Source organism: Seriola aureovittata, chromosome 7, assembly GCF_021018895.1.
Source record: "Seriola aureovittata isolate HTS-2021-v1 ecotype China chromosome 7, ASM2101889v1, whole genome shotgun sequence".
Taxonomy (NCBI): domain Eukaryota; kingdom Metazoa; phylum Chordata; class Actinopteri; order Carangiformes; family Carangidae; genus Seriola; species Seriola aureovittata.
This window is the reverse complement of record NC_079370.1, coordinates 19,491,988-19,511,023: the sequence shown is the minus strand read 5'-3', so window position 1 is coordinate 19,511,023 and position 19,036 is coordinate 19,491,988. Positions and strand designations below refer to the sequence as shown.

Sequence of the window (19,036 nt, the reverse complement as noted above, 5' to 3'; positions counted from 1 at the left end):
AGCAGTGTGGGAGCTCTGGGGGAGGGAGAGGGCACGGAGAACAGGATGGAGGAAGGAAGGGAGAGGAAACCACTTTAGATTGTAAAGGATTTCCATTTCCCAAAGACAAGCGCCCTCCCTCTCACTGTCTCCATGTCTCCTGCCTGCTATCCGCCTCTCTCCCTCTCCTGTTGCTCATCTCATTCTTACTCTCTCTCTCTCTCTCTCTCTCTCTCTCTCTCTCTCTCTCTCTCTCTCTCTCTGCCTGCCAGTCTCTCAGCCCCCCCCCCCCCCCCCCAACTCATTGCCCCTCCTCCCATTCCTCCTTTGCTCCGTCTCTCTCCTGTTCCCTCTGTACTCGGTTAGCCCATTCTAATGGCCCAAGGCCAGGAACCCTGGGAGCTCAGGAGATTAGATGGAAGCTTGGGATGTGTGTGTGTGTGTGTGTGTGTGTGTGTGTGTGTTCATCTGCGCTTCCATCTGTGTCTGTGAGCGCATATGCATGTGTATTCACGTGTGTTTGCTCTTCGTAATAAAATGTTTTTTTTTCATTCACAAGTGGAATATTTGCCAGGCCTGACTGAGCAAGATGGATTTTCATCTCTGTGTCATCATGAGTCCACAGATGGGAGGGACAGGGCACACATGAGGAGGATTATATAATTCAGAGATATTATTTTCATTCTTCCGTTCTCTGGAAATATCCATATCAGAAGAGCTATCATTTACATCCACATGAGATGAGAGTTTTCACTGGATGAAAGAGGGTGGGTTTTAGTGTATTGGTTATTTGAAAATGTACAAGTTACATATTGGGTAGAAATATCAGTGGAGTAATTTGGCTTTAGTGTCTATCAGCTTGGAAGGCAGGCATCTGCTCACAGACTCAGCAGGCTTCCACCCAGCTGAAGTGTCCTTGAGCAAAACAATGAATGCCTACCGGCTTCTGGGGTGTGTTCTGTTGCTGATACTTGACCTCTGACCTCCCTGAAAAGAGGGGCAAATACATTTTCAGGATTCACAGATCTTGCCGTGAGTGATGAATAGAGTAAAGCAAATGGCACATACTGTTCAAGGCTGACGTTCTGTCACACCAAACTAGTCATGGAGAGGAATGTGTGGAGAAAAAATATGCCTATCATTCATGCCTATAGAAAGATGAACGGTGTCTGGCGATAGGTATGATATGTATCATTCCCCAAGCCAGCACTCGAACGTATTTAGATGTGAGGACGCACTAAAATGTGCAGCGCAAAGATAGATTACATGCCAATGTCTACAACAACTCAATCATTTATTTAGAGAGCATATACAAGGCCCCTGGGACATGGACTTAGTTTTCTGGCACAGTAATACTACGGACACATTTTCATATGAGCCTTCATGGTTTATGTGTAAATCACTGTAAGCAAAGCAGCTCCAAGAAGTGTCTCCTGGTTACACTACAGATTAAAGTCTTAAGCCTTTGGTTTAATTGTAAACAAGCACAATCGGCCCATTATACCTTAGTGCCGTGGGTAAGAGAATTTACTATTAGTGCCAGAGTTACCCCCACATTCAGTGAGGTGTTGCCGATGTGTGTTATGAATATTCCACGTGCTTGTATTGCTACTCGGAAAAATTATGATTCATTTGGATAAAATCATGTTATGGTCACCAGATACTTTTGTTATACAAATGTTATACAGGGCTTTAAATGTTCCAGTGTTTCATGTTTTCCAGCGTTATTCTGTCTCTTTGACAAAATTTTATTATTATATTATTATATTTTAGTATTTGTTTTTTTCTCCATTCATTTTTACATCCTGGATGGCTCCAAATAATTGAAAATTGACAATTACGTAAGGCCACAGGTTACTAATGGTGGGTAAAATTCAAATTTTTATGCAGACCTACTGTATCATGGAACCCCCTGCTGCCCTCATATCACAGAAATATAATAATTCATAATGAATTTCATACTTAATTATTACACAGGAGGAAATGAAAATGGTTAAATAAACCACTCAACAAATGAAGTACTCTAAATGAGTCAGTGTCACAGCTGCTGTTTAGTGTGGAGGCTGACAAATCTCTATCTACTGAGCTGAAATATGTTTATCTCTAATAAAGCTTTGTCACATGAGTAACTTATATAGTTGGCACACAGACAGCTCGTGCAGCTCATTATTTTCATGTAGCTACATTTATTTGTCCTTAAAGCACCAGCTTTATAAATGCAGTCGTTCTCCATGTGCACCACTGATACATGTCGTAGCTGCTGCCATCAAACAAAAGACCACTGTTTTGTTCTACTGCTGATTGAATTATCCATTGTGAGCCATGTTTCAGGCTTTATTTTCTCACTAATTACATGGACAGGCCATGGTTAAACAAACACCCATTAGTTGAAGTGTGAAATATGAGAGATGGGGAATTTTTAAAAACATTTTTTGGAATAAAATGAGAGCATCTTGGCAGGCGACTGATGATTACTGTGTGTGCATTCTCAATTAGTTCAACTGTTTTGGTGTGGACCTAATTAGGTAAATATAGATTAAGACAAAGACAAAAAAAACAGCAAATGCTCGTGTATGTGGTGTGCGCGATTGTTTGTGTGTTTGTGTGCGCGTGTGTGTGCATGTGTGTGTGTGCGTGCATGGATGCAGTTTGTCACAGTCACTAATGTATGCACAGTATATGTGTACGGGATATACAGTACTTGCACGTGTGTTTGCGTTACCCTATTTTGGCTAAATTATGGGTTTCTCATTAGCAGCAGTATAAATATTTGTGTGTGCGGTGCAGATCTTGCTGGGAGAGCAGCTTGCTGCCTTTGAACAATAAGAAAATCATCTGCCTATCAGCAAAACTGAGCACGGCTCCAAATCCTGGAAAAGACAGACAGACAAGAACAGATGTTAGGAATGAGAGAGAGAGAGAGAGAGAGAGAGAGAGAGAGAGGAAGTATATTCCCACATTGTGAACGTGTTTACATTTAGGATTGTGATGAGTGAGGCTTTTGAAATGTGGATCATTTAATTGTGTTAACATGCAGCCCACTCAAAACTACAGCTGGAATTCCAAAGCCGCTGTGCTTTCCAAACATTTCTCTCTCTCTCTCTCTCTCTCTCTCTCTCTCTCTCTCTCTCTCTCCGGCTTAACTCATGCGTGTCAATATCTCTCTTTTATTAGTCTCTCTTATACACACGCAAATACTGTCAGAACTATTCTAGCAACAGTCTCTTGGTTTTGTTCACAAATACCACACACCTTTGCAATGTGAACTGTCATTCACGCAGCAGACTGGCTGTGTCTTCTTTTCTTTTTTCTTTTTGCCTCTTTGACATCTCTTTCCAGCCACACCCATGTGACCCAGTAAAACAGGGCGTATTTCTGAAAGCAGAGATTGATATGTGTTTGTTCAGATCTTTTGTCCTTCGGTGCTTCCTGTAGGGCCCAAACTAGATCCCCAGAGCACTGACAATTTGACTGATAAACTGTCCACATAGACGCACACACACACGCACACAAAATGATGCAGTAGATAAAATCGACTGGGTTACATTTTCTGTGCATCTTTATTTCTTTAAACCAGACCCTGAATGACTTTAATCGCTGCATTAAATGCAGAGAACTTCTCAGGCTGTTACTGGTGCCGAGCCATACAGCATTGACCACTACTGTAGAAGCACCAAGTGTAATGACAGATTTAGAGTAGTGTAGGGACAAAATGAGCTCATATGTAAGGCAGTGGGGTACTAAATGTCAAACAATAGGAATGCAGTAGATTTGACACGTAAACGAAGAATTCATTCAGCATACAGTTACTATACACATGGTATAGGATATATGTACATCTACAGTTTGCGATGGAGCAGCACCATTATGAAATAGCCTACAGTGAGAGACACTGGAGTCATTAGAAAACATGGTCATAATTCTAGTGCAAAGAGCTGTAATAAAGAGCTTGTGCAGACATTAGGAGATCTTTTGGATCATAAGCAAGAGTAACTGTTCATTACTGTTGATGCTCTGTGCTACAACACATTTAATGGAGGAACCTGCAGCTTTCATTAAATACATGACCTGACTTGAGTAATGCAGTACTGAAAACAAGACATAGGCTTGTATTTCTGACAGAAATGAACACTGACTGGTTTAACTCGGTGGTATTAAGACCAACATCAACTGATATTCCTTTTATTTTGTATCTTTTTATCCTTTTATCCTGACTCTGCTCCTCCTTACCTCTGTGTTACCACTGTCATGTGTGTTTACAGGCTATGGTTTCGTGGACTTTGACAGCCCTGCAGCAGCCCAGAAGGCTGTGGCCTCGCTCAAAGCCAGTGGAGTCCAGGCACAGATGGCGAAGGTAAGCTTCACCCCGCCCTTCACTCTCTAGTCTGCTCTACTTGTTTTTACTGAGATCTCTGGCTTTCTTGCGATGCCGTAAACTCCAGGTAGGTGCAGTTACTGTCTGTAAATCCTGGACTGAAGCTGGTGGTGTTGGAGGTGATGATGGTAAAGGTGTTGATGATAGTTGACACTACTGTATATGGTTGATGAGTGATGTTGATAGTAACTGGATTTGCTGTATATCACTTATTCTGTTACATTGACTGATGTGAGACCGATAGTTGCAGCTTGGATTTAGTCAGTGATGAGATTATTGATCAAATCCTTGAAAAGATGGGAGACAGGATGGGGCAGATGATTAAGACAGCTGCACCGACCTCCTCCCCCTATACTCTTTTTTTGGTCTTTATTTCCCTTATTTCTCTTGTATTTGTTCTCCAATTTCTCTATTTATATTCTCCATTTCTTTTTTTTCTCCTCAAAAGGCAATAATAATTTATGTTTGTAGTTGTAGAAGTCTGTGTGTGTGTGTGTGTGTGTGTGTGTGTGTGTGTGTGGTGTGTGTGTGTGTGTGTGTGTGTGTGTGTGTGCGCGCATTAAGTTGTGTGTGAAGGACAGAGAGCGCAACATGAACATGAATCACATCATTGTAGAGTAGCCCATACTCCAGTGTGTCTTTTCTCTCAAAGAAAGCATACAGGTTACTCTGCTGCCCATGTGTGTGTAGCTGGCAGTCGTGGACAACAATGTTGTACCAAAACATGTGGGCTTAACCAGCACAATCACATTATACTTCTATACATGTGACAGAAAGACACTGAATAGCCTGCATTGCTTTCAGATTCATTAAGGCTGTATCGCTGCATGCTTCCTTTTATAAATGAGAGAGGAGTGCAATTAAAATGGGCCAGTCTTCAGGCATCAGGAGCATCCCATTGAATTAAACAGCAGCAAGCCTTTGAGCCACCTTTGCCTCGCTCTTCTATTAAACCTCTTTTCATTAGACTTCCATCTCTTATTTTGTTCGTAACGGCTTGGGGGGGCATTTGGAAAAGCAGTGTTGATGTGTTTAGCTGTTATTAAAGAGAGGAGAACCCTCAACTCCTTGGAGATTGAGTTTTCCGGAGGGATGGAATAGAGGGCAAGGAGTCAATTCCAAATGAAATTACACAGCCTTCTTACTGTTTCATGAACTAATTATGCACAGAGCTGCTGATGTCCTGGCTAACTTTCCTGAATCAGGGTGCAATGAGAAAGTCAGTTTCACTGATGTTGGATTTCCAGCTCGAGCCTTTAACATTTTGTAAGATGAGCAGCTTAATTGGGGTTTGACAAAATCTTGGTTTTAATGCATTCAGTACCAATTAGACTGACAGAGACAAATTTGTCAAAGTGAAAACTCAAGCCACGCTAGTCCTTACATCTCTCTCAGAGTACACTGATGTTTGTAGGTTAGCTGGGACAGAAACCTTTGTTCTTGTTCTTATCTGCTCGAGAGTTGAAAGCTTTACCTCCAAAGAGAGCAGGGAGGAGGAAGTAGAGAGGAAAAAAAGGAGGTGATTAGCTTTTGTGAAAGAGAGATGAGACATTCAAGAAAGGAGATTATTGGTTATTTTTTTAGGGAGCGCAGGTTTGTATAACACTATACTGATCTCACATTGAACATCACCACTGAGCCTGTGCTGGTCTGAAATGCTGGGCCAAACACTGTGAGTGTGTTCTTGGGATCTAATCTATAAAGATAAATTCAGCAAAGCACAAAATGTACTTGAAGGAGTTACTTGTAAGTTTTCCTATTGCTACATAGCCAATGTTAGCAAGAACAGCTGTTTACTTACCGGCCTTTCCAAGAGCTTCAGCCATTATTGCATTTATAATACAAGAGTACAATACATAATATGCCCTCTGAGCAGTGTTACTGCTTCAGGACAGACTGGACGCTACACTGACTCGGTATTGGGAAGCGATGAGACACGATAGAGAAACAAAATAAGAGGGTTGCTCTCCACTGTGGGAGACAGCTCCTGGCCAGGAAAGGAATGAAGTCTGATGTTGAATTTGAAATATTTCTTCTAGACTGTAAAGGAACAGCTGTTAGTGCTAACGTTAGCTATGTAGCAGTAGCACCACTTACAAATAGCCCCTTTAACTTTAAATATCCAAAAACATTGGACATAACCTTGGGAAATATTGACGTGAAATCAAATGAACCAGACATGGTATTAATATGATGATATGAATGACATGCAGGGTCAGAAAATGTTTTATGATGCTGCTTAAAAGTAATGCCTTCAATACATTTGTCTTACCTCTATCAAAATGCTAAAACTCACATAGCTTTGGTATATTTGCAGCATATATTGCACATTATATAAAAAAATATGAAGGTAAACACATGCAGTCTGTCTAAAGTTACCTTGGGTTGCCAGGAATCCCACAAACCATGTTAAATGGTACCACCACAGAAAAATACACAAAACCTTCATCTACTGCCTTGTAAAACTGTATGTTTCATAGCAAACTAAAGGTGGCTTTGTGAATGATTAAATCTTATGATTAATTATCAAACGCTAGTGAAGTCTACATATATTTTAACAAAAAGAAAAGACACTGTTGAGGTTCATATCTGATGGACTGTGTGCTGGTTTTGACAGGAGATACTATGTCCTTAACCTTACTGACAAAGTAATAAATACATCTATGAAGTAATGAATAGCAGACAAAACATTGGAGACAGTTTTATCAGTGGTTTCAGATGAACTTTCACTGAACACTGTAACTCCATCAGGTGGATATAGTGGACATGGAGCCTGTGACCTTTCCACAATCTTTCCTGTTCTCTACATTCACATTTTAAAAACACGAATATCACCTATCGTTCACAGAGCAGCATTAACAATAAGAGTTAAAATTGAGAGACACAACTCATTAAAAGGCTTCACTAAAATTTTAGTGTGATTAGAGTGAGAAACGGGTGTGAAAACATTTCTGTTGAGTCGGTGTTTAAGGTGAGACAGTGGAAAGCATGTTAACACAGTCAATAAAGTTCAAGTTCAATAGAAACACAAGTTGTATACTTGACTGTGTTGTGCATCAAGTGAGGGATGTGGGTGGTATGTGCTGCCTGAGAGGCTAAACTCAGGGCAAGAAGGTTAAAATAGCTTAAAACGCCAGTAGGAGAGTAGGAAGCAGCTGTATATCTCATAGTGTAAGTCTGAACATTCAACCTCACAGTTTAACATTATTAGAGCAACTTCCTGACATTACCTGTGAATTAATTGGAGCACATCTGAGGCAAGATTAGACTGTTGGTGTGTATATAATTGTACTCACTGTGAGAAACCTTTTTATCCTACATCCACTTTGTGATAGGTGCATGTTTTGGTTGCGAAAAATAAATGAGACAAAAAGAAAATACAGCAAGCCAAGATGTGAAGAGAGCAGAAACTGTGTGTCCTACACTCACTTCCTCAGTCTTCTTGGTAATTACTGTTGACCTGGAAGATGATTACTGCTACAGCTGTACTCCCCCTCTCTCTTGCCTGCTCTCCTCTCTCATAGTTCGCTTTTCTCTCTCTCTCTCTCCCTGCGTCATTCTCACTTTCCATCTTTGTGTCTGTCTTTAAGTTATCCTCGCCCTTAAACTCCCTTTTTTTACACTGAAGACAGGACAATCTTTTAATAATATCTCTTGTTTCACTTATAGAAATACTATTTTTAAAGTATGTTTAGCTTCTGCTTTAGCTTATTTAGTGTTGAGTCACAGAGCACAGCTTGTGTAATTTACTTTGCACAGGTATGTGATGAGGGCCTGTGTGTCCTTTTTCTTTGTTCTCTATTTTCTGTGCTTCTCCTTGTGTCCACGAATCCTGCATTGACACGCTGCACTTGCCAAAAAACAACAGAAAGGACAGCAGAGTGGCCAGGGACGTGTGTGTGTGTGTGTGTGTGTGAGAGAAATGTATGTGAAATGTTGTCATTGCAAAAGACCGATCTTCCTAAGTAAAAACATTTAGAAAAATATTGTGCATTAAAATTCATACCAGGCACTACTTTACCATGCAAACACAAAACACACACTGTATTATATGCATATGAGCACTGGGCACTGTGTGTGTGTTTGTGTGTACAATAACAGTTACAGAGGACCAAGGTCACTATGCTAATTAGAGAGATGGTACCACTGGCAGTGACACTTCACACCTCCCTCCCTTCTTCTCTCCCTTTCTTCCTCTCCCCTCCACTTTGTCCTTGGCACCTCCTGGCTTTAACTCCCCTTCTCTGCCTCTTTTTTTTTTTTTTACCTCTCTTCTCTTCTCTTCTTTTCATCTGACCCCCCCCCTCTTCCTCCTCATCCTCTCTCCTGTACAGTTTTTTCTCACCTCCTCCTCTATATGTGTGTTTGAGTGTTTATTTGTGTGTGTGGGTGTGTGTTTGCTTCCTCTAGAGTCATTAGTTACAGGGTTGAGTGAGGACAGAGAGTGAAAGAGAGAGAGAGAGAAAGGAGGGGGGTCTGTGTGGGTGAGAGAGGAAGGCTTGGTGTGATGAAAAAGCGGGAGAGGACATACACATACACACAGAAAGGGAACTTTTATTGTAAGACTCTCATTTATCAAACTAAACTCTTAGAGTTGTGATCTTTCTTTCTTTCTTTCTTTCTTTCTTTCTTTCTTTTTTTCTTACTTTCTTTCTTTCTTTCTTTCGTCTTGTGTTTGTGTCAGATAAAAGCCAGATGCTTGATGTTCTCTTCACTGCGTTTACTGATGCATCCGGTGTGTGCTCGCATTCTCCCCTGTGTGCATGTGTGTGCTCTGCCTGTATATGCCTGTATGTTCCGTGTGTGTGTCTGACAGCTGAGGTTAGTGATGGGAAGAAGAGGACAACAGAGCAGACAGAGACATAAAAAAAGATGAACGGAGACAAAAAACACATAGACAGGAAGGCGCAGGCATCGCTCTCTTTCTCACCCTTAGTGTCTATCACTCTCGTCTTTTCTTTCCTGAAACTGTGACCCTCCTTTTTCACCTCACCCCAGTTATTCATATGTTTAATTCCTTTTAGTTTTTTATATATTCTTCTTTTTTTCCCCCTCTGTCTGTTTGCAACATATAACACACTATACTTTCACAAACGTGAATATAATGTGAAATTTGTTAGTCTATGACAAACGAGCTTCATTTGAAAATGCGACAACTTACAGTATATGCCTTTATATTCCGTGCTGCCATGATGTTTCCTCTACTGTATGGTCTGTTTTGTCTCATATCCCTCTCAACATATTCAAACTTAAAGCACAACCACTGTGTTATATAGAGAATGAGAAGATTATTGCTAATATATAATAATAATAATCTTTCAGTTTTTCAAAAGAGGATAAACCAATATTTGGACATGTTTGTGGAAACAGCATTTTAGGGTGTTTTATCATCTTCCGTGTTGTGCCTCTATTGTGTTGTTATTTGTATATATGTTATAGTTTATATATTACAAATGTTGACCCTCTAATGTGTACACTCAGAAAGTAAAAGCTAGTTAGCCTAGCTTGCTAAGGTAAGCTCTGATTCCCACTAGGTGTTTTTTTGTTCATGTCATTTTACCATTATTAAAGGAGCTATTTGTAAGTTTTGCTATTGCTGCATAGCCAGTGTTAGCATTAACACCTGTTTGCTTACCAGTCTAGAAGAAACGTTGCTAGTTCAGCATCAAACTTCATTCCTTTACTCGCCAACAGCGGTGGAAAGCAATTCCAAAGTTAACTCTTGTCTATATCACGTCTTTTCTTCTACCGAAGATAACATACTAACCAGCTCGCCCTGGCACAACTTGTCACTTTCCGATAGCGACTCACTGTAGCTTCCATTCTGCCCGGAACACGTAGGGCTGCTCAGAGGGCGTATTATAATGTCTTGTCTTGTAAAAACAATGATGGCTAAAGCTCTTGTGAAGCGAATATAACCACCACCCGCTTCCTGCAAGAAACCATGTTCAGCGACTGAGTTCAGAACACAGTGTTGTGTTGTTTATCTCACATTATAAGAGAGGAGGAGAACGTCTGGCTAGCATTAGCTGTCTCTCTTTCATGGGTCCAGATGTGGTGATGGCAAACCTCAGCAGTTTGTATGTTACCCTGTGATTGAGATCACAGCAAAGATTAACACACATAGTCATGGAGTAATGTCGGGGCTGCTCAAATCACAAATGAGACGAATCAAAACAAACACTGCAGTTATACACTTTATTAGGAACACCTGATTATTCACGCAAATTATCCTATCAGCCAATCACGTGTCAGCAGTTCAGTGCGTAAAATTGTGCAGATACATGTCAGGAGCTTCATTTAATGTTCACATCAAACATCAGAATTGGGGAAAAAAGGTGATCTCAACAGTGTCTAGACTTTTCTCAGAATGGTGCACGAAACAAAAAACATCCGGTGAGCAGCAGTTGAACAGACAGAAACCCCTTGTTGATGAGAGAGGTCAGAGGAGAAGGACCTGACTGGTTGGAGCTGAGACAAAGGCCACAGTAACTCAGGTAAGCAGTCTTTACCACTGTGGTGAGCAGAAGAGCATCTCAGAATTCACAAAACGTCCAACCTTGAGGTGTACGGGCTACAACAGCAGGACCTGAGATCTGCAATTATGTTGTCCGACTGTCCTGTCATAGACAATTTCTTGGGATTTCCTTTTTTGCAACATTATTTTATAGTACTCCAGCATACACATACTTTTATTTATACATATATATATATATATATATATATATATATATATATATATCTTTAACAATCAATTTTTGATTAGACATTTGATGAATTATAATGTCCTTTTTTTTCCTCAAGAGCTCCATCCTTGTGTCTGGTTCAAGGCAAAGTTGACATTGTAAAATACAGATAATGAATCACATAAAAGTGGAGGACAGCAGAGTGGCCAGGGTGTGTGTGTGTGTGTGTGTGTGTGTGTGTGTGTGTGTGTGTGTGTGTGTGTGTGTGTGTGTGTGTGTGTGTGTGTGTGTGTGTGTGTGTGTGTGTTCTCACTTTCCATCTTTGTGTCTGTCTTTAAGTTATCCTCGCCCTTAAACTCCCTTTTTTACACTGAAGACAGGACAATCTGTTAATAATATCTCTTGTTTCACTTATAGAAATACTATTTTTAAAGTATGTTTAGCTTCTGCTTTAGCTTATTTAGTGTTGAGTCACAGAGCACAGCTTGTGTAATTTACTTTGCACAGGTATGTGATGAGGGCCTGTGTGTCCTTTTTCTTTGTTCTCTATTTTCTATGCTTCTCCTTGTGTCCACGAATCCTGCATTGACACGCTGCACTTGCCAAAAAAACAAAAGAAAGGACAGTAGAGTGGCCAGGGACGTGTGTGTGTGTGTGTGTGTGTGTGTGTGTGTGTGTGTGTGTGTGTGTGTGTGTGCGTGTGTGTGCGTTCATGGCGAGCTCCAAAATGAAAGCTGAATGTATATGTGTGTGCACATGTTGTATCCCTCTGTGCGAACCTGTGTCTTTTTGTGAGGCCGGACCACCTCTGGTCCAACAAAAGCAGGAGGAGGACAAAGAGGAGAAGGAGGAAAGAAAGGGAGAGAGAAGAGGGGAGTGGGAGGGAGCCTAGTGAGTGAAACCCAATCGAATTAAATGTAATCTGGCCTGAATGTGCACAACCATCAGCTGCTCTCCAATCTTATTAACCCTGCATTACCGGCCCTGGGTTTGTGTGTGTCTTCTTTTTGTGTCAGTGTGTGCGGAGGTAGATGGTAGGGAGAGAGATGGAGGAGTTAAGTGGATAAGTGAGAAAAAGAAAAGGAAGAGATGGACGTGGATGGGAGGAAGAACGTGTGAGAGGCAGAGGGATGGAGGGGAAAATGAAGATGAAGATGGGTTTTTGGGAGATTAATGTGCCTCTTGGCTGCTGATGAGAAAATATTTCTCTTCATAATCATAATCATTTCTTGTGACACCTTTATTTTTGTGCATTAGCTTGTGTACTATACCATTAAGAAAGGGATTGCACATGCGCAAGAATATTGTAACCACAACTGAAATCTTAATAAATGACTGCAAGTAATTGTGTGATCACCAAGAGTGCAAACATGAGAGTATTTATCTAATGAGTTATCGGCTAAAACCCGTTTTTGCGAAAGAGCAACAACAAAATATCACGTTTCATAACACAAAATAATCTGATTCAGTTTCTGTTCCTGGCAAATGATGTATAACTTTACTGCAGAACGAGAAACAACATAGTTTCAGAGAGGACACCAGGAAACACTGGTACATTTCCCAACAAGTCTTTTTAGACTGCTTTCTTTAAGTGCTTCTGTCGCTGCTTATTACAGTACTTATCATATGCCCAATACCATGATTGTTATCCATGCCACAATAACTGTAACAAGAGGCCTATAGTATTTTTTACGGTTCATTTACAATTTAGCCATCCTACACAAATTCACAAACACTAAGTGAAAGTTCCACCCGTGTTTATTGTACAGTGGTTCTTTTTCTCTCTTTCCGTGGTCTGCTATTTTGTAGGATATCAGCTGAATGTTTGAAAGACCTTGCAGTGTGTATCCAGCCTGGAGCAGCATATTGTAGCTTAAGTGATATGCAGCCAAGAGCCATGCATCTGAAGGGGTCTCCGCTCATAAATAGTTGATGCAATGTGTTTATTAAAAATGATCATTTTAGAGCTCCAAACAGGAGTCGTGCCTTTTCTGAGACGATGAATTTTGCCAGAGCAGACAGGAAAAAGGGGTTCATGCACGAGTAAAGAGCAGTCGCATGGAGAGACTCGATTAAGAACACAGAGGACATTGTGAATACCGTAATGTTAATGAAGTTTTACTTTCTTTGAGTCGTTTGTCTTCGGGTCTGACTAAAATCTAAAACCTGCTGTTTGGGAAAATATGTGCTGTCGTGGGTTTGTTAATGTTTGAATCTTTAAGTCAACTGGTCTACACAGATTAGCAGAAGAGACTTTTTTTTTTTTTTTACATATATGAAAACGTCCCTGGCTGCCCCCCTGCACGATGGCTGAGTGCAGAAACAGCACAGACACAACTGGGTGGTGGTTAAGTTTTGATGTCTGCACTCGGAGAGAAAATGTCCCTAAAGCTCCAAAACTGGATTTTTGAATCACAGAGAAAAGCTTTGAAAACTTGTTTTAGACTTTCAGATATTTTTGATGCGTCATGAAGACATACGATACAACAGCTACATTACGGTTACTCGTTACTAATAAAGAGTTATACTGTAATGAACCTTCTTTTCTTTTAGCATGTCAATACTGGGATCAGATGTATTCTTTTGTTCTACAGAGTAAATACAACAGCTGAGAACCAGCATATGGATCATGATGTCATTATATGAGGTCATACACAAATGAAATATAATTACATACTGTCAATACAGTTCATTAAAAGACAAAATATTGTGCTGTGCATATATTGACACAGTCAGTTTGTTATTAAGTTACCATTAATTAAATCAAATGAAACACATGCCTAAGCGGTGGCAACATAATAAACTGTAGTCTTGTTTGATTTCTCCCCCAGGCTGATGTTAGTTCTTTGTGTGTGTGTGTGTGTGTGTGTGTGTGTGTGTGTGTGTGTGTGTGTGTGTGTGTGTGTGTGTGTGTGTGTGTGTGTGTGTGTGAAAATAGATTTAAAGTAAAGTTTGTCCAAACATGTGCAGTAACACACCCAGAGTGAGTTAATAATAGATTCCAAAACAAATGATGTATCTAATTTGATGGTGAATAAAAGAATTACATCTTTATTGCTTCATATTTCAACAGTACGAAGCAATCGGCTACAACAATCACATTTGAAATGCTATTATTTTAGAGGAAAACGAGATAATGGGTCTCCAGCTTATATCAGGCCCCATTTTGTTAGAGTAAGGTGTTTTTCAACTGGTGAATGCCTCATTTAGGAATGAAACCCTTCAGATTTAGTATCACCCCCAGCATCACCCCCGAGAGGACGGAAAACAAAGAGGAATGAGGGAAATATTGCCATGAACAGAGGACGAATGGAGTAGGCAGCTAGAGAGTGGGGGTGGTGCTCGGTTTGATGGAGCTGGGTTGAGAACAGCTCTATAAGGACAGAGATAACTGGAAAACACTATAAAATACCTCTCCTCACATTCTCTCCCTCTGTGGAATTAGCCTTTGAGTGGGCTGCTGGAGCGAGGGAGGGTGCATATGAGAGATTGATGGAGGGAGGGAGTGGGAAGCCCGAGCTGTAGTGAGGTAGGATAGAGAGAGATGGAGTGAATATGGAGTGGGCAGCCTGAAATCTGAGAGGGAGGAATGCGGAGTGATCAAGGCGAAGGAGGAAGAACAGGAGGAAAATAAAAGACCAGAAGAAAAGGAGGGTTTGAGGAAGAAAAAAGGTGGCGCTGCATTTAAAATCTTACTCCACACACTCTGAGGAATACATATGAATGAAGTATATTAATGGTGGTAGGGGAGGCTGACTGAAATGTCCTTATTTTATGGGGACACTATTAAGTCTGTTTTCTGATTGGCTGCTGGGCCCTCACATCTCTCATTGTTATTGGTGGCCAGGCATGTTTGTTGTTTGTCATTGGGCAGACAGCAGAGTCGGCTAGATTCACAATCCGATGGCATAATTCAGCCATCGATCAAACTTTGTGGACAGCAGTAGCCAAACTGCTCCTCCAGACGGAGAGAGTGAGAGAGAGAGAGCGAGAGCTTTCAGAGTAGAATATCACAAATCAAATGCTGTAACCTTTTAGTACGTCTGAGTCTGCACATGCCCATTGAAAACCAATGAGGCTTTTTCTCTTGCTGGTCCCGTCTGTCCGTCTCTTCACCTCTATACCTCTTCTTCTTTTTTCTTTCTTTCATTTTCTTTCACTCACACATGCCCATTTCAACTCTTCCTCTTGAAACGTTTCTCCTATGAGTTCCTGAGGGTCATTCGTCTTTGTAGACCTAAACAGGATCACACTGAAAATCTTGATGACTCTTGAGTGAGACGCCTTCAATTCCTGCTGCTCCGTGTAACATTTACTCAAAGATTTGCATGCATGTGTACATCTCTGCAGAAAAACAGGTGAACTCCTTAAAAATGAAGATAATTTATAATTCAACAGCAAATGTTTGAAAATAGTTTATAGTTACTATAATGTAGTTACTCCACCAAAATTGTACACACGCGCAAAACTTACCAAAGAACCGGTTCCAATGAAAACTGTGCACAGTAAGGTTATTCTAAATAACCAGGACATTGTTTTGAATGATAGTAGCAGTGCAAAGGAAACTCCATCACTTGCATATGTGGTGGGTGGCAGCGGTGTTTCATAACAGACATCTCAAAACCTAAGAATAGACAGTTATCTGCCTGGCACTTTTTTTTGTGATGTGCTGAACTGACCATTTGAGTACTTCCAGACAGATTGGAGTGCCAACTATTGTAACAGCTACCCTGAAGAAAGTCATAGTAATGTTACATTATGAAAAAATGTTTATAATAAAAACCAGCCTCTGATGTTTAACTGTAAAATCTGAAGGTTATGATCAGTCTAAAAATCACTACATTTTTGGTCGATCATTTCTGGATGTAATAATATTTGCCCCAAAAATTTGTTTCCTAAATAATTACAAAAATGTCAACTTTATGTTTCTTGCTGATGAATGTGTCTGCTAACCACTGGCCAGGATATTTGATGAAACCAAAGTGATTAACCTTTGCCTTGTGCAAATCAAATTAAGCTCCTGGTCAGCAGTATAGGTTTAATTTAAACTTTATAATAAAATCATTTCATTTCATTTACATGACACAGGACTGGACTGTATCCGTTCAGTCTTTCATATTTTCCTTCTTTTTTTTTTCTTAAATCCCTTGAGTGCAGATGAAAAATAATTAGTTATTTTCATTTTATTTAATTTTATAGCACCCAAACAATTTGTGCGTCTTTAACTGAATTATAAGATATCTTTTAACTCAATTTGACTTAATAGCTTGTAGCAATAGTCACTCTAAAAGACAAGGGAATTAAATCTTTATTTCTTATAAAAAAAACAATAGTAATAATTCTATACAATATTTACTTTTGCAGTTTTACCTTCAGGTTTCAGCAATGTGAAAAAGAGAAATTATGGCAAGAGCTTTGAATATCCAGTTAACATCTGCTGGCAGACTTTTTTTCAGGAACGTTCATATTCTGGTTCAGAGAGGGCAAATTGGACATTAGCAGCCACGGTCCAGCAAGTGGATAAAACTTCCTGGCTTCTGCTATGAATGTTAAGTGTTGAGGTCCTCACGTCTACGCTCTTATGCATGCTTTAATAAATCATATGTAATTGCTGCTTCCGTCCTCTTTATGTGTCTGTATGCGTGCCTGTGTATGAATGAGTGTGCACTGTATGAATGAGTGTGCACTGTGTGTATCAGAGATAAGGTCGTTATTAATTGGTTGACTGGTTAGTTGAGTTCTTGGTTATCAGATCCTATAGAAGTACAATTTTGGGGGTTATGGCACCGCTGGGAACCAGAATAGAAGCCCGGCTGCGTTGTGGTGGGTGCTCATATGATGACACTTTAACGAGGCTGTGTCTCGGGAGGAAACTAAACCCGCTCGGTTTGGGCTGGAAGAGTTTAAGAACCCTTGTTAGAGCCTAATGGCTTTGTAAGAGGGGAGGATGTGGTTTGTACAGGTAAAATGAATAGATGACTGTGAGTTTGAGTGTGCTGTCATGAGGTGTCCTTGGTGGAGGATATGATGGTAATTAGGCTGCTGTTTTCTCAGTGGCGTTCCAGCGATGAGTCTATTTAACCTCTTGGCGGTGTATGTGTGTGGGGCTATGTGTGTGTTCCAGACCGTGTGTGTGGAAGTCAGTGGTGCATCCATGTGGGAGTGTGTGCACGTACCAGAGATGAAACGGTTAGATGTCCATGTCTTTGCATGTGTGTGTGTGTGTGTGTGTGTGGTGTGTGTGTGTGTTGTGTGTGTGTGTGTGTGTGTGTGTGTGTGTGTGTGAGACTGCCCTTTAGTATCTGCTGACTCAGGCTGGTTTTCCCTTTCTAAAAGTGAATAACCTTGGTCCGCCAAGCTGTCAGCTGGCCCCACTGTGCCCTCGTCCCGACATCTAAAGACGGCGAGAAAATCTCTGCTCTCTCATCTGAGCACCACATCACAAGCACATCTTCAGAGAGTCTGCACACTGCAAAGAACTTGTATCTTCAAAAAGCCACCTTCTGATGCAAAACTGGTACAGTTTACATGCTTTTATTTTCTGCCAGCATATTAAATGAATTCCGCTTCATGTTGTGACATGTTGCTTTGAATGCGTCGCCTGTAGCACAGACACTGTTCTTCAACCAGAGGGCTGGGGTTCAAACTCACACACTTGTGTTTGAGAAATAGGATCGTTTGCTGCGTTTTATTGTTTTTCATAATAAAGCATAACGACAGCCGATGAGAGAATCCCAATATTTAGTTTTGGATTTTATGCCAGTGGTTTCTGCATGGCCAAAACAAACCAAGCCGAGCCAAACCAAACCAAACCAAACCAAAATTTAAGAAGGGAATAAAGTTGGCAACATAGTTGAGATAAATAAAGCCACAAACATAACGGTTTTTCTGTTTGGCTATTTTTTTATATTGTTGAAATACTGGGGTTGTATATTGTTGAGTGATTGTGTTATACACAAGACAGTGCACAAGAAGGACTTAGCAACCTGTTCACCTCCTCAACCCCTAACCTCAGTCACTTTCACTCCCACTTTTATCCCTTTTTCCTCTATCTGTCCTACTTGTTTTGATCTCTTTCTCTCTGTCTCTGTATCTATCTGTTTATCTATATATAGGCCTATACACACACACACACACACACACACACACACACACACACATATATATAATGTATATATTGTTGGTTTGACTTTATCTCACCTGTAGCTGTTTTTCTCTCCTCTTTTCCCTTGTTTTGCTGTTCTCTCTCATCCCTCTCTCTGTCTCCTTTTCTCTCTCTCCCAAGCCATCCCCCTGGAGGTTAATCCCTCCGGTTTCAAATAGAGATAACCATGGCAACAGGCCACGGCTTTCAAGCTTTGGATCTGTAGGACAAAGGCATTGATCAGGATGAAATAGTATCAGGTGGAAGCGCAATTCACACAGAATGCACACGTGTGTGTGTGTGTGTGTGTGTGTGTGTGTGTGTGTGTGTGTGTGTGTGTGTGTGTGTGTGTGTGTGTGTGTGTGTGTGTCTGTGTGTGTCTGTGTGTGTCTGTGTGTGTGCGTGTGTGTCTGTGTGTGTCTGTGTGTGTGCGTGTGTCTGTGTGTGTGCGTGCGTGCGTTTGTATTGGAGGCAGAGAATGCACCAAACCCGACATGGCTGCTCAGTCACTCATATTACACTGTGTGAAAATCAACCAAGTACACGTGAAGTTGTTGTTGTTAAATCGATACATTGTTAAATCCAACAAATCCCTCTTAGAGAATGTGTTTAAAATGATGAAGACACAAGAGCATCAGCGGTGGTGGTACAAGGTGAATAAAACTGTAACAGCTATTTTAGATGATTAAATAAGAAATGAGAGATGCAGATTTGAGTCTTACGGTCTCTGGTTTGGAGCCTCTGAGTCACAGGGAAAATGTGTCGAGGGAAAACAACTTGGACTTAGCGCTTCAACAACCACAGGTTAGCGTCCTTGAGCAAATTTAACCTGCAACTCCTGCTGCTGCTCAG

The 19,036-nt window shown here is 40.7% G+C and overlaps 1 protein-coding gene across 5 annotated transcripts in view; it reads left to right on the top strand.

The window, feature by feature from the left end:
• Positions 1–19,036, top strand: part of LOC130172254 (RNA-binding motif, single-stranded-interacting protein 3-like) — a 167,000-nt gene that overhangs the window by 98,728 nt on the left and 49,236 nt on the right. For all 5 annotated transcript variants that reach the window (XM_056380832.1, XM_056380831.1, XM_056380833.1 and 2 more), the window contains one exon: positions 4,242–4,333. In XM_056380832.1, coding sequence (XP_056236807.1) covers positions 4,242–4,333 — 92 coding nt within the window. The remainder of the gene's footprint in view (positions 1–4,241; positions 4,334–19,036) is intronic.